The 13,345-nt window shown below is 31.8% G+C and overlaps 2 protein-coding genes across 3 annotated transcripts; both read right to left on the reverse strand.

Annotated features, from left to right (window-relative positions):
* Positions 1-195: 195 nt before the first annotated feature.
* LOC114167061 (TMV resistance protein N-like) lies at positions 196-5,035 on the reverse strand. Its single transcript, XM_028051981.1, has 5 exons — positions 4,481-5,035; positions 3,343-4,387; positions 3,000-3,260; positions 2,168-2,896; positions 196-824 (listed from the first exon to the last, which is right to left on the reverse strand). The coding sequence occupies exons 1-5, from the start codon at positions 4,963-4,965 to the stop codon at positions 357-359; spliced, it is 2,988 nt and encodes a 995-aa protein (XP_027907782.1). The 5' UTR covers positions 4,966-5,035; the 3' UTR covers positions 196-356.
* A 4,051-nt stretch (positions 5,036-9,086) lies between these two features.
* Positions 9,087-13,105, reverse strand: LOC114167062 (TMV resistance protein N-like). 2 transcript variants are annotated; one of them, XM_028051982.1, is made up of 5 exons: positions 12,564-13,105; positions 11,383-12,469; positions 11,131-11,283; positions 10,297-11,025; positions 9,087-9,613 (listed from the first exon to the last, which is right to left on the reverse strand). In XM_028051982.1, exons 1-5 carry the CDS (start codon positions 13,046-13,048, stop codon positions 9,206-9,208), a joined length of 2,862 nt encoding a protein of 953 aa, XP_027907783.1. In that variant the 5' UTR covers positions 13,049-13,105; the 3' UTR covers positions 9,087-9,205. The 2 variants fall into 2 exon arrangements, with proteins under 2 accessions (XP_027907783.1, XP_027907784.1); XM_028051983.1 differs by lacking the exon at positions 10,297-11,025.
* Positions 13,106-13,345: the final 240 nt, after the last annotated feature.

Raw genomic sequence — 13,345 nt, forward strand, 5'->3', positions numbered from 1 at the left:
GTTTTGTATACCAATTTATTACTTTTTGTTATTTGTTTTTGAGGCAAGGTCTTTATGAAGTAAAGAGAACTTGAGTATGTTATTTGTTTCTTGAAAGGCTTGAATGAAAATTATAATAACGTGAAAAATCAATATGGATCCACTCCCTAATATATATAAGGTTTTCCCTTTAATCATGCAACAAGGAAAACAAACTCTCAAAAAAACAGGAACCGCTTAAACAAATGGTTAACCTTTGTACAAAAACAAAAAAACCCTTTTGAAGGGTTGTGTTCCAATAAAGACCATGATTAATTCCATAACTCAAGGGGTCCTTAGCTCTGGCTCATTTTCTGTTCTCAAAGCAGAACGTGCACTTACCAGAAGTGAGACATTAACATTTTCTTAATGAATTTATTTAACGTATTTTCCTTTGGCTCAGGACAATGCTCCATTTCGAAGTCATTTAATTCAGCATATATAAGATAGACACTTGTGCTCTTGATCATCAATCCATGACCAAAAGTCACAAAAATCTCCACCTTGTCACCAGATCCTAAATTTGACATTATGCAATCCCAATCTTCATCGTTAAAGGACATTGTTGAGCCATGGTTGTGCATTTGCAATGTACACTTTGTGTAATTAACGATTAAGACAGCAGTAAGTTCAGGTTCAATGATTTTGGAGGTTGATAAATAAACAACACACAAAGTCATTCCCTTCATGACACGATCCTGAGGCAAAGTAAAAGAAACAGAATGTCCCTCACCCATATGGGTCAACCAATAAGGATCATTGTCACCTGGGAGAGAAACATCACCTGACTTATTGTTTGTCAATACCTGTGCCATGAGATGAAAAGCTTAGTTATTTATGTAATTTTTACTATTCAAATTGTCTTCTGCAATCATTATATTACCATTAATATTATGAATTGAGAATATAATATCAAACAACAATGTAACACATAATTAATACATATTAATGGTAATGAATAAAAAAATTGTGTGTTATAAGTTAGACAAAAAATTAAATAATAATACGACTGATATGTGAAAATATTTGAAAAGAAATTTAATGTAAAATTAAAAATTAGTAATATGAATGTAAAACATTTAGATTTATTTATAAACAAATTATTTAAGAAAATATTAAAAAAGTCTAGAATTTTTTCAAAAAATATATAAATTTAAAATAAAGTAAAATATAAAAATTTTAATAGAATTTTAGAAAAAAATTATAATACAAAAGGCAAAAAATTAAAAAATTTAAATTTAAATTCACATTCAGATTAGATAATTATTTGTTGAAGTTATTAGTTATTTGAATTAAACTTAATAATTAGAAAAATAAATTACTTTGTAATTTATTTTTCAAAATAAATTACTAACTTATTCACAAAACTAAAATTTTATTACTAAGTAATTTATTTTATTTTTATTAATAATTAGAAAAAATTATTACGTAAATCTTTTTACAAAATAAATATACATTTATCAAAATTTATTTTACAAAAAAATATAATTACAATATTTTATTACTATAATTTTTCTACCATAATTACAAAATATTTAAATTATCTTATTTATAATAATCAATCCTCAAAGTTTTTATTCCAAATTAATTTATAAATACTAGATTAAATATATTTTTAATTTATATTCACATGAGTTTATAAAAAATTGATAAATTTTAAATAAAGTAATTTATTATAAATAAATTTATAAATCTAAAACATTAGAAACAAATGTCAGTAATAATTCGTTTTTCAACAAACAGATTTTCAGCATCAAATAAAAGAAATTGTAATTGAACAAAAAAAAGAGTTTAGTTTGGGGGAAAAAAATTCCTGGTAGTCTATTCACATCAATAAAGCTCAAAAGTGCTCAAAAATGGTAAATATAGTTCATCCCATATCCTTAGAGATTTAGAATGCATTTCAACTTTCATCTCTTTCAGTTTATAATTCTACAATCATTTGGAAGGAAGCAATCATGAAGCAAGTAAAGAAAGGAAGTAGTAGTTAGTGTAAGTATAATCACTAGGTTAGTTGATTACAAAAACCAGATAGAAGCGAAGGGTTTTAACAGTTCATATATTGTAGTTTCATTTTATTTTATGTTCTTTTAATTAATAACTAAATTAATGGTAAAGGACTAAAGAAATAAGAGAGCTAGAGAAGAACCTTAGATATGCTCTCGTTCATAGTATTGAAGAATTCACCATGTCTTCCGAAACCAATCAAAGATAACCTGAAGTGATGCTTTGAAATTCCTGATTCTGAAATATTTACAACATATTCGACCAGAGTAGATTTTACTTGTTTAGATAGTGGAAATTCGGAGTCACATTGCACCACAACACTTCGAAGATTTGGAAGGGTGTTAAATAGTGGCATAATATCATCCCCACTACTATGCTCCTTATCCATGCAAAACGAATGAATATAAGATAGGGGATTCATCGTTGGCGACATCCAACAACGAATGATAGAAGGAAAAAGATAATGTGACAATCCCTCAAATCGATGTAGGGATATATATCCAATGCTTTTTGAGCATACAATGGAAAAAGGCACTTGTTTCACAACTGTATTTTCAGCAATTAGAGTTATCAAGGATTCCATTTGCCCTATATCTTTCTCCATTAGGCCTAGCTTTGAACAACCAGAGAGAATGAGAGTTTTCAAAGATTTCAACTTATATATCTCTCTTGGGAGATTGCTTAGACTTGTACAATCCTTCAAATTTAGAAGTGTAAGATTGTATAGACATCCAACAGATTGGTGAACTTCGCGCAATCTTGGACAATCTTTGAGAATGAGCTGTTCAAGACTGGGTAGTGTCGAAAAGTCAGGGGTTTTTGTCAAGTATATTGAGTGACTGAGGTTGAGGACTTTTAGCGACTCCAAAACCTTCAAGAGGATGATTTTTCGATAAAATATTAGAAAAGAAAATGATGAAATAAAATAAATAAGTGGAAACAAGTTTTAAAAGAAAATGGCGCGTAAAAAAAACCTGAGGTTGTTTCCATAGGAATCGAAGAAGATTGTATTTTAAATCAATAGCTATGGCATCATGCAGATAAAAGTCGTTAGGTAGGTATTCTGATGGAAACCCTTGCCAACTTATCCATGTTAGTTTCTTAGGATGGTACTCAGAAGCTCCAAGGAGTTCAAGCAGTCTTGATGGGTCTCTTACCTTTAAAGGGTGACGTTCGAAGAAATCTCCTGTGCCACGCAATCTATGAATGATTTTTGTCTGTTGTGATGAAAAGAGCTATGAAAAACAAATATATTGCTCGTGAGAAAGCAAGCACTTCCAAAAGAAGTTTCAAACCATAGAATAAGAATGTTCTTACAGTATTCTCTAACAGTTTACGAGTTTCGTTTCTTGAAATATCAGAAATAATTTCTCTTCCCATATCTCGTAGCAGAGGATGCACTCCAAATTTGTTGTTCTTTTTAACTTTGATGAGGTTACGCTCTATGAGAACTTTTATTCCACTATCAGCGTCTACTCCACAGCCATTTAGGATCTTCCTAACATAAGATCTGCCTTTACCAACAAAGAAACAACATATATCAAGGAATAGATCTCTTTCCATTTGATTAGGCAAACCTTCAAAGCTTATTTTCAATATCTGTAGAACTTTATGTTGAGGAGCATTATCTAATTTCAACAATACTGTATTCCATTCTTCTTCCGTCCTTTCATATAAATATGTTCCAACGACTTCAAGAGCCAGAGGTAGTCCTCCACAGTAAGCAACAAGTCTTTTTGCAAGCGAATAGTATTCCTCTTTTGGTTTTGCTTCCCTAAATGCATGCCAACTAAGAAGCTCAATTGACTTTTTTGGGTTCCCTAGCTTTATTCGAAAAATAGAATCAACTTGAAGTTTCTTCAGTAAGTCTTCATTTCTAGTTGTCATTATTATTACACTTCCTTCACCCAAAAGTGCACTACATTCCGATATGTATAGTGAAATATCGTCTTTCACATTGTCTAGTACAATGAGCATCTTTTTCCCATAAAGTCTTTCCTGAATCATTCTTCTTCCCATCTCAATGCAATGTATCTTCAAATTTGTTTTTAGGACATCCGAAAAAAGTTGTTTTTGTATATAATAATCCCTTTTTGTTACGCTAACTTCTGAAATATCTTCAATAAAACTTTGGTGCGTAAATGTACTATGAATTTGATTATAGATGGCTGTGGCAAGAGTGGTTTTACCCGATCCTCCCACTCCGCATATCCCTATCCTACAAACTTCCGCGGATTTATCTTTTATAATTTGAATCACATCTTCCACGTAGGATTGTAATCCAACTGGAAATTTAGTAGCCGACAAGACTGGTAAATTAAGAATGCTCTTTACAATTTTGTCCACTAGTTCAGCATCACTCCTTCAAGTTCAATATGGCAATTATAGAAGTCACGTATTACCAAAATTAAAGTACAAGCTTAAACTATGTTTATTGAGTGAGTGAGTGATATACCTGTAATTGCTTTCATCCCATCCAAAGAAATTTGCAGTCTTGGTGAGAGCGTGACTCCACATGCACATGCCATGCTCCAGTTGTTTGTCTGAGAAAGTTTGGTGTGCAGTAGCTTTAAAGGCTGTACCAAAATTACCCTTCTGAAGACGTACGTCAGATGGTTGAATTTCGTAATACACCGGAAGAACATGTCGGGAATAAGTTTCTTGCCATTGAATGATTTGTTGAAGTTGATGAAGACACCAAGCAGATTGAGAATAAGATTTGGTGAAAACAACAATTACTACCCGACAGAGATCGAGAATAGGTTCTTGGATCTGCATTTCCTTCACTGCATTCTCCTCATGAAGGAAAGTGGTGAATCCAACAGCAGAGAGGGCGGAATCGAGATGAGAAACAAATTTCCTGCGGATATCTTCTCCATCGAAGTGGATGAGCACATCGTACTTCCGTTGGAGGTTGGATGATGAAGACGCGAATTCCATGGAAGGAACTGATGAAGTCACTAAGTTTTAGATGAGAAAGCAATAATGCAACACAGTCAGCTACATGATCTTTACATACCCATCAGACAACCTTTTTTACTTTAGCCATTTGATAAATAGACCACAGTGCTGGAAGCGCGTTTGGACCACCATCACACAAGCTTTTTTACTTTAGCATTACTGGACCAATTAACACCCACTTTGAATCATAGAAAAGAAAATATTACACTAATATCTAGAAAAAATTTCGAATTAAAATGTATTTTTAAAATGACAAAAACTTTTCTTTTTCTTTTTCTTTTTTAGAAACACCTCTCTTTTTATATTATGCACATATATATCATTTTGTTGTAATTATTAGACAAACATTCTTCTCTTTTTCATTTATATCGACTTTGAATTCTAGTTTGGTTAGTGTATCTAAACTCGTGAAATGTTATCTAGTTTTGAGCAAGTTAATCAGTTCTTGGTTAACTAATTTAATGATTTCATCTGTATCAAATTACTCACGATAATACCGAAGCAATTAGTGAAACATTTATACTGCATCTCACATGCATGCACTCACGCTAACTTCATCTATTTTAAACCCTAGTTGGAGTCAAATATTTATTTCCTAACTTTATCTATTTTTATTTTTATCCGTCTAATTTTGTTCTTATTGTTATGTCCCTGTAGTTTTAAAAATGTTTTTTACTTTCTGCTAAAACTGTTGAGGTGACAGACGATGATAATATAAAATTAATATGGTTAGATTTAAAATAAAAATTGACATATTTACATAAATTAAAGCAAAAGTGGAATATTTGCGAGCACCAAAATAATTTTTTATTACTTTGATCCACATCTTATAAATTATTTTGGATGGGATATCAATTTTTTTAATAAAGACCTTCAAATATGGAAAATTCGACTGTGTCAGCCTAGACTAATATTTGGTAGAATTTGCACATGTCAACATTTACCAAATGTGGTCGGATTCGATTTAGTCGGCCTCGATTAAAATTCAACTATGTTGAACCTGATCAAAATTTGGCTAAGTTGGTTCCGACCGAAATTCGATCAAATTTAACAAGTCAACTCAATCAATATTTGGTCAAGTTCGATCAAGTTAGTCTGTCAAAATTTGGTTGAATTCGACTTAGTTGGTCCTAATCAAAATTTGTTTGAGATGACGAGTTTGGACCGAAGGTTGATACAGGATGACTGGAGCATAGGGTCGAGATTGGTTAGACTAAGTCGAGGATCGAGATGTATTGGGTCAGGCGACGACACAATTTTTACAAAATTAAATTTTAATTGCTTTCATTAAAAAAATGAATTTTGGATTGAAAACTTGATCCAAATATTTAGATCTAAATTTGATTCAAATATTTCGATTTGAATTTGAAAAAAATCAAAACAAATTCTGTTACAAAAAAGGATTTGGATCCAAAATCCACTCAAGTTATTTAGATCTAGATTGGATCTTTAAAAATCCAATTCATGTCCAACCCTAGCTTTAAGCATGTCAAGAAGACATTATATTATAAGAGAAAGAAACAATGTTTTATTTCGGGAGATATGGGTTTTAACTGAGCGTGTTTTTTAGTTTAATGTGATTATGATGTCTGAAACTTGCTTTTCAATTAATATTGAAGTAAAAATTGTCAAACAGTATAACAAGACGTGTTGGACAGTGATAAACAAAATTGACAATTGTAAGACACTAAAATTTTTTAATTAATTATAATTACAAAAATTATCAGTTATGAGCGCATCATACTTTCGTGGGAGTATATGGAAGTTGAAGAGGCGAATTCCATGGAAGGAATTGGTGTCGCCATGAAGTGTTAGAAGAGAAAGCAATAATGCACCACAGTGAGAGAGATGATCTCTGTGGAGACACAACCATTCAAAATAGCTAAAGACAATACCTTTTTTATATCAGTGGAAACCAGTTAAGACCATCACCAAACACCTTTTACTTTAGCCATATAAGAAAGTAGATCAACATCCACTTTGAACCACAGAAAAAAAAATTAAATAATAAGTATGAAAACTTTTGGCTTAAATACATTTTTCGTAGTGTTTGTTGCGGATAGTCCTCATTTTGACAGAATGTTTAAAATGATCCTCATTTTTACCGAATGTTTAAAATGGTCCTCATTTTCGCAATCCGTGTTTTATTTGGTCCTTTTCTATGACGTGTGACGCCGTTTAAATCAGCAACGGAGTATTGTATAAGTGGCTTTGTTTGTATTACGTTGCATTGGGATGTGTTATGTCTACTGCACAGATGTAGTAATTTAGAAACCATGCAGAAAAGGACCAAATAAAACACCAATTGCGAAAATGAGGACTATTTTAAACATTAGGTGAAAATGAGAACCATTTTAAACATTCTATCAAGATGAGAACTATCCGCAACAAACACTATGAAAATATGAGGACAGAAAAAAAAAAAAGGTATTTAAGCCAATTTTTTTTTTTGTTATACTGTGTTTTTCTAAAATTCACATATTACCTTTACTTTTTATCTTAAAAGCTTTGTATCATCTCTCTTCCCTTTAAATGAATAATAAATACATTTTATTTTCACATTAAAGTATATCTAAAGTAACCATTGATACAATTTATAGAAACGTAACTATATAGCTAAATTTATTTGTGATAAAGATGTTAAAAGATGTTCAAATAATAATTTCTTATGGGCTTACATCTCATCTAACACTCTGATAAGTTTCAGGATAGAAAACTATATATTTTGCATCAAGGTTTTAAATTACTTGAGGAATTCAAAGTTTTCATAAAACAAGAAATGCTAATAAAAAAGTTCAAATACGATAGAACCTTCAATTATATATATTTTTTATTAAAAACAACAAATAGTTGGTTAAAAGAAAGACTCAAATATATATATATATATATATATATATATATATATATATATATATATATATATATATATATATATCCTCACGAAAAAAAAACAAGAATTTTTAAATTTAAAATATTTTTTTATTAAAAGGAAACCCCCAAAACTCGATGAATTGAGCGAAAACAAAAAAGATTCAACAATTTGGAAGAATAATTCAATGATTTCTGAAGCAACCATTTCAATTCAATCGATAAAGTCGACAAATTTTTCATTGAAAAAAAAATCTATAAAGGATCTCAATACTAAAAGAAAAGTAGTTATTAAAAAAATAGAAAAAAAAAAAAAAATATATATATATATATATATATATATATATATATATATATATATATATATATATATATATATATATATAAGCAATTCCTAGACTATAAACATATAATTGCCAATGTTCAGTGCATATTTCCTTTTTTATAGCATACAATATTTATAAGGAATTGCAACATTCTATATAAATAGACTTGGATATATATAATTAAAGCTATATCAAGTCCATATCTATGCAAATGATTAATAATTGTTATTAAGTACAAAAGGATAATATCTGTAAATATTATGCAAGAAACCGTCTTATTTCTCAAAACCTACATAAATAGAACAAAGTTGTTACATGATCAATTCAAAGAAAGAATTACAAGGAATACAATACTTTTTTTTTTCATTTGTAGAAGTCTCAAACCTCTATACATTCAGTCACGCTCCTATAAAGAAACCTAAAATTTATCCCCTCTTTGATTGTATATTTCAATAGTTTTATTCATTATATAACTTATAGATTTAGTAATTTTATTTATGATAGTCCATACCTTGTTTTTGAATGTTAGGATTTGCATTGTTAATAATTTGTTTATGCACATGTACATTGTTTATATCTTCCTCGAATGATATAATATATAGAATTAAAGTTTGTTTCATTTAGTATTAAATAGAAGAATGAGGCTACGGTACTTACTGCATATAAACAGAAACTGAGACTTTCTAGCACACAACAAAGCGAAACACGTAACAGAATAGCGAACCACAGCTATCTGTATTTTATAATGCAGAATTTTTTACCACGATTTCTGAATCAAATATTATAAGCCAAAAGGTAAAAGAAATAACAAAATCAAAAACGAGAAAGCAAATACAATAAAAAGCTCAAATAAAGCCAAAGAAGCACAAAGCGAGGAGCGAGAAACAGGGTGAAATAAACAAGAAAAACAAGAAATGGATGAGAAAAAATAAATTGCAATCAAGAACATCATGATAAAGGGATCTTTCTGTTCTCAAAGAAGATAATGACTTACCAGAACTCACATTACAAATTTCTGTATAAATCTAACCAGGCTCCTTTTCTAAGTCATTTGATTCACCACATATCAGATAGACTACTGTTCTCTTGACTACCAATCCATCACAAAAAATCACAAAAATCTCTACTCTGTCTCCTGATCCTAAATTTGATATTATACCTTGCCAGTCTATATCATTAAAGGAAATTATCGTGCCATGATAATGTATCTGCAATGTACACTTTGTATAATTAACAATTAAGACACTTCTAAGACACTCAGTTGTCAAAATTTCAGGGTTTGGTGAATAAATGGCACACAGTGCCATTCCCTTCAAGACGTGATCTTTAGGCAAAGTGAAAGAAACAGAATGTCCCTCACCCATATGGACCAGCCAATAAGGATCATTGCCACCTGGCAGAAAAACATCACAAGACTCACTGCTTGCAAGTCCCTGTATCGTGAGACAAATAAGGGCATGTTTAGTTAAACAAAAATGTAGTACATGATCAAAACAAATGTGGTTAGCAGTTTTGTTGTGTATATTGTTGGTTAATAAGGATTTAGAATGCATTTTTGTTTTTGTCTCTTTCAGTTTATATTTCTAGATCATTGGAAATAAAAGAATCATGAAACTAGTAAAGCAGGAAAGCTGAAATCAATTTGCTAGTACTTTGACGTGGCTCCACGTAACAAAAGATCATGATTATGAAGTTGCACAAAATTAACCTATGAAAGGTAGATTGAAGTAAATGTTGAGAATCCAAATTAGGGCTAAGGGTAGAGTAGTATTTTCAGGTTGTTAAGATATCTCATTGATTTGTTTTTCCATATTTCGATGTTACCCTTCTGGACTTTTGTGCTATACGTATGTTAGTCTCTGTGGGAAATAAGAGAAGAGAACTATCCAACCCTTCATTTAATATAGGCATTATAAGGATAATCAATTGGTTAGTTTATTACTAAAGTTTGATATGTTTAGATGAAGTTGTGTGGCTGTAGAAGCGAAAGGTGCAAAGAGTTTAGAATTGTAGTTTCTATTAGATTAGACACTTGATTAGGATTATTTCGTGTTCTCTTAATTAATAGCGAAAATGATGCTGAAGGTAATGAACAAGGGAAAAGCTATAAAAGAACCTCAGAAGTGCCATCGCTGAAAGCATTAAAGAATTCTTTGCAGCTTCCAACACCAATCAAACAATATCTGAAGTGTGGCTTTGAAGTTCCTATTTCTGTAATATTCCCACGATATTCAACCAGAATAGTTTTCACTTGCTTAGATAGTTGAAACTCGGTGTCACATTGCACCAAAACACTTCGAAGATTTCCAAGGCTGCTAAGCAATGGTGTAATGTCATCCCAACTTTTAACTTCCACATCCATGCAAAACGAAGGATTATAAGATAGGGAATTCATTGACGGTGACATCCAAGACTGAATGATAAAAGGAAAAAGATTATGTGATAATCCCTCAAATCCTCGTAGGGATATATATCCAATTCCTTTTGAGCTTACAATTGAAAAAGGAACTTGTTTCACAACTGTATTTTCCGCGATTAGAGTTATCAAGGATTCCATTTGCACTATATCTTTTTCCAACAAGTTAATCTTGGAACAACCAGAAAGAATGAGAGTTTTTAAAGATTTCAACATATATATCTCTCTGGGGAGATTGCTTAAACTTGTACAGTCCTTCAAATTTAGCAGTGTAAGATTACATAGACATCCAATAGACCGGTGCACTTCACGCAATCTTGGGCAATCTTTGAGAATGAGATGTTCAAGATTTTGTAGTCCGGAAAAGTCAGGGGTTTTTCTCAAGTACTTAGAGTGACTAAGATTAAGGACTTTTAGAAACGCCAAAACCTTCAAGGAGATAAGAAAATGATGAAATAAAATAGTTATAAGTGGAAACAAAAACTATATTTATTTTGTGTTGAGTTTCAAAAGAAAATGACACGTAATAAAAACCTGGGGTTGTTTCCAGATGATTCCAAGAAGACTGCGTTTTAAATCAACCACTATTGCATCATGCAGATAAAAGTCGTTACATAGGTATTCTGAAGAAAAGCATTGCAAACTGATACATCTCAGTTTCTTAGAGAGGTACTTAGAATATCCAGTCTGTGATGAAAAGAGACAAGAAAAACATATATATCATACATGAGAAAGGAAACCATTTCAATAGAAGTTTCAAAACCACAGATAAAAAAATGTTCTTACGGTATACTTTGACGGTGCATGTTTCATATCATCATCAAGCCACAACCATCTGTTCTTCCTAGGTTCCTTTCTTGAAATATCATCAATAATTTCTCTTCCCATATCTCGTACCAAAGGATGAATTCCAAATTTATTGTTTCTTTTCACTTTTATGAGGCTACGCTCTAAGAGAACTCTTATTCCACAATCAGCGTCTATTCCACAGCCATTTAGGATCTTCGTTACATAAGCTCTGCCTTTACCAACAAAGAAACAACATATATCAAGGAATAAATCTTTTTCCGTTTGATCACGTAAACCATCGAAGCTTATTTTCAAAATCGGTAGAATTTCAAACTGGGGAACTTCGATTAATTTTAACAATACTCTATGCCATTCTATTTTCGTCCTTTCATATAAATAACTTCCAATGACTTCAAGAGAGAGAGGATTTCCTTCACAATAAGCAACTACACTTTTTGCAAGGAAATGGTATTCTTCTTTTGGTTTTGCTTCTCTAAATGCGTGCCAACTAAAAAGCTCAAGGGACTCGTTTGAGTTCAATAGATTCTTCCCAAAAACAGCATCAACTCCATGTTTCCTCAGTATGTCTTTATATCTTGTTGTAAGGATTATTACAGATCCTCCACCGAGCGATGCACGACATATCCTTAAGTCTAATAATGGATAATGCTCATCGATCATATCGTCAAGTACAATGAGCACTCTTTTCCCATAAAGTCTTTCTCGAATCATACTTCTTCCCATCTCAACGCTATGTATATTTATCTTTGTTTTCAGGATATCTGAAAGAAGTCGTTTTTGTAAATTAAGATGCCTTCTTTGACTAAAATCTGAAATATTCTCGATGAAGCTTTTCTCCGTGAATGTACCATGAATTTGATTATAAATGGCTTTTGCAAGAGTAGTTTTGCCCGATCCTCTCATTCCCCATATCCCTATGATACAAACTTTCCTGGGATTACTTTTGATGGTTCGAATCACATCTTTCACCTGGGACTCTAGTCCAACTGGAAATTCAGTAGCAGACAAGATTGGTAAATTAAGAACGCTCTTAACAATTCTGTCCACTAGTTCAGCATCACTCCTTCAAGTTAAATAGCAAATATAGAAGAAGTCATGTATTGCCAAATTAAAGTACAAGCTCAAAATATGGTTGATTGAGTGAGTGAGTGATTTACCTGTAATTGCTATCATCCCATCCAAAGAAATTTGCAACTTTGGTGAGTGCGCGGCTCCACCTGCACATGCCATGTTCCAGTTCTTGTCCTGAGAATGTTTGGTGTGCAGTTGCTTTGAAGGCTTTACCAAAATGACCTTTCTGAAGACGAACATCAGATGGCTGAATTTCGTAATATACCGGCAGAACATGTCTGGAATAAGTTTCATGCCATTGAATGATTTGTTGAAGTTGATGAAGACACCAAGCAGATTCAGAATAGGTTTTGGTGAAAACAACAATTGCTACACGACAGAAGTCGAGAATAGGTTCTTGGATCTTCATTCCCTTCACTGCATTCTCCTGATGAAGGAAAGTGGTGAGTCCAACAGCAGAGAGGGTGAAATCGAGATGAGAAACAAATTTTCTGCGGATATCTTCTCCATCGAAGTGGATGAGCACATCGTACTTCCGTTGGAGGTTGGATGATGAAGACGCGAATTCCATGGAAGGAACTGATGAAGTCACTAGTTTTAGAAGAGAAACCAATAATGCAATACTGTCAGATGCATGATCTTTACATACCCATCACACAACCTTTTTTACTTTACCCATTTGAAAAATAGACCACAGTGGTGGAAGCGCGTTTAGACCACCATCACAGAACCTTTTTTACTTTAGCATCATTAGACCAATTAACACTCACTATGAATCATGGAAAAGAAAATATTACACTAATCAATTCTTGGTTAACTAATTTAATGATTTGATCTGTAACAAAATTACTCACGATAACACCGAAGC

Source organism: Vigna unguiculata, chromosome 10 (assembly GCF_004118075.2).
Source record: "Vigna unguiculata cultivar IT97K-499-35 chromosome 10, ASM411807v1, whole genome shotgun sequence".
NCBI lineage: Eukaryota > Viridiplantae > Streptophyta > Magnoliopsida > Fabales > Fabaceae > Vigna > Vigna unguiculata.

Excerpts from the sequence above, each read along its gene's own strand:
- LOC114167062 (XM_028051982.1), bottom strand. The coding sequence starts at position 13,048 with ATGGAATTCGCGTCTTCATCATCCAACCTCCAACGGAAGTACGATGTG. Across the intron at positions 12,470-12,563 it reads TGGGATGATAGCAATTACAG|GAGTGATGCTGAACTAGTGG; the intron begins GTAAATCACTCA and ends TTTAACTTGAAG. Across the intron at positions 11,026-11,130 it reads TCATCTGGAAACAACCCCAG|GTTTTGGCGTTTCTAAAAGT; the intron begins GTTTTTATTACG and ends ATCTCCTTGAAG.
- LOC114167061 (XM_028051981.1), bottom strand. The coding sequence starts at position 4,965 with ATGGAATTCGCGTCTTCATCATCCAACCTCCAACGGAAGTACGATGTG. Across the intron at positions 2,897-2,999 it reads TCCTATGGAAACAACCTCAG|GTTTTGGAGTCGCTAAAAGT; the intron begins GTTTTTTTTACG and ends ATCCTCTTGAAG. Across the intron at positions 825-2,167 it reads TGAACGAGAGCATATCTAAG|GTATTGACAAACAATAAGTC; the intron begins GTTCTTCTCTAG and ends CTCATGGCACAG.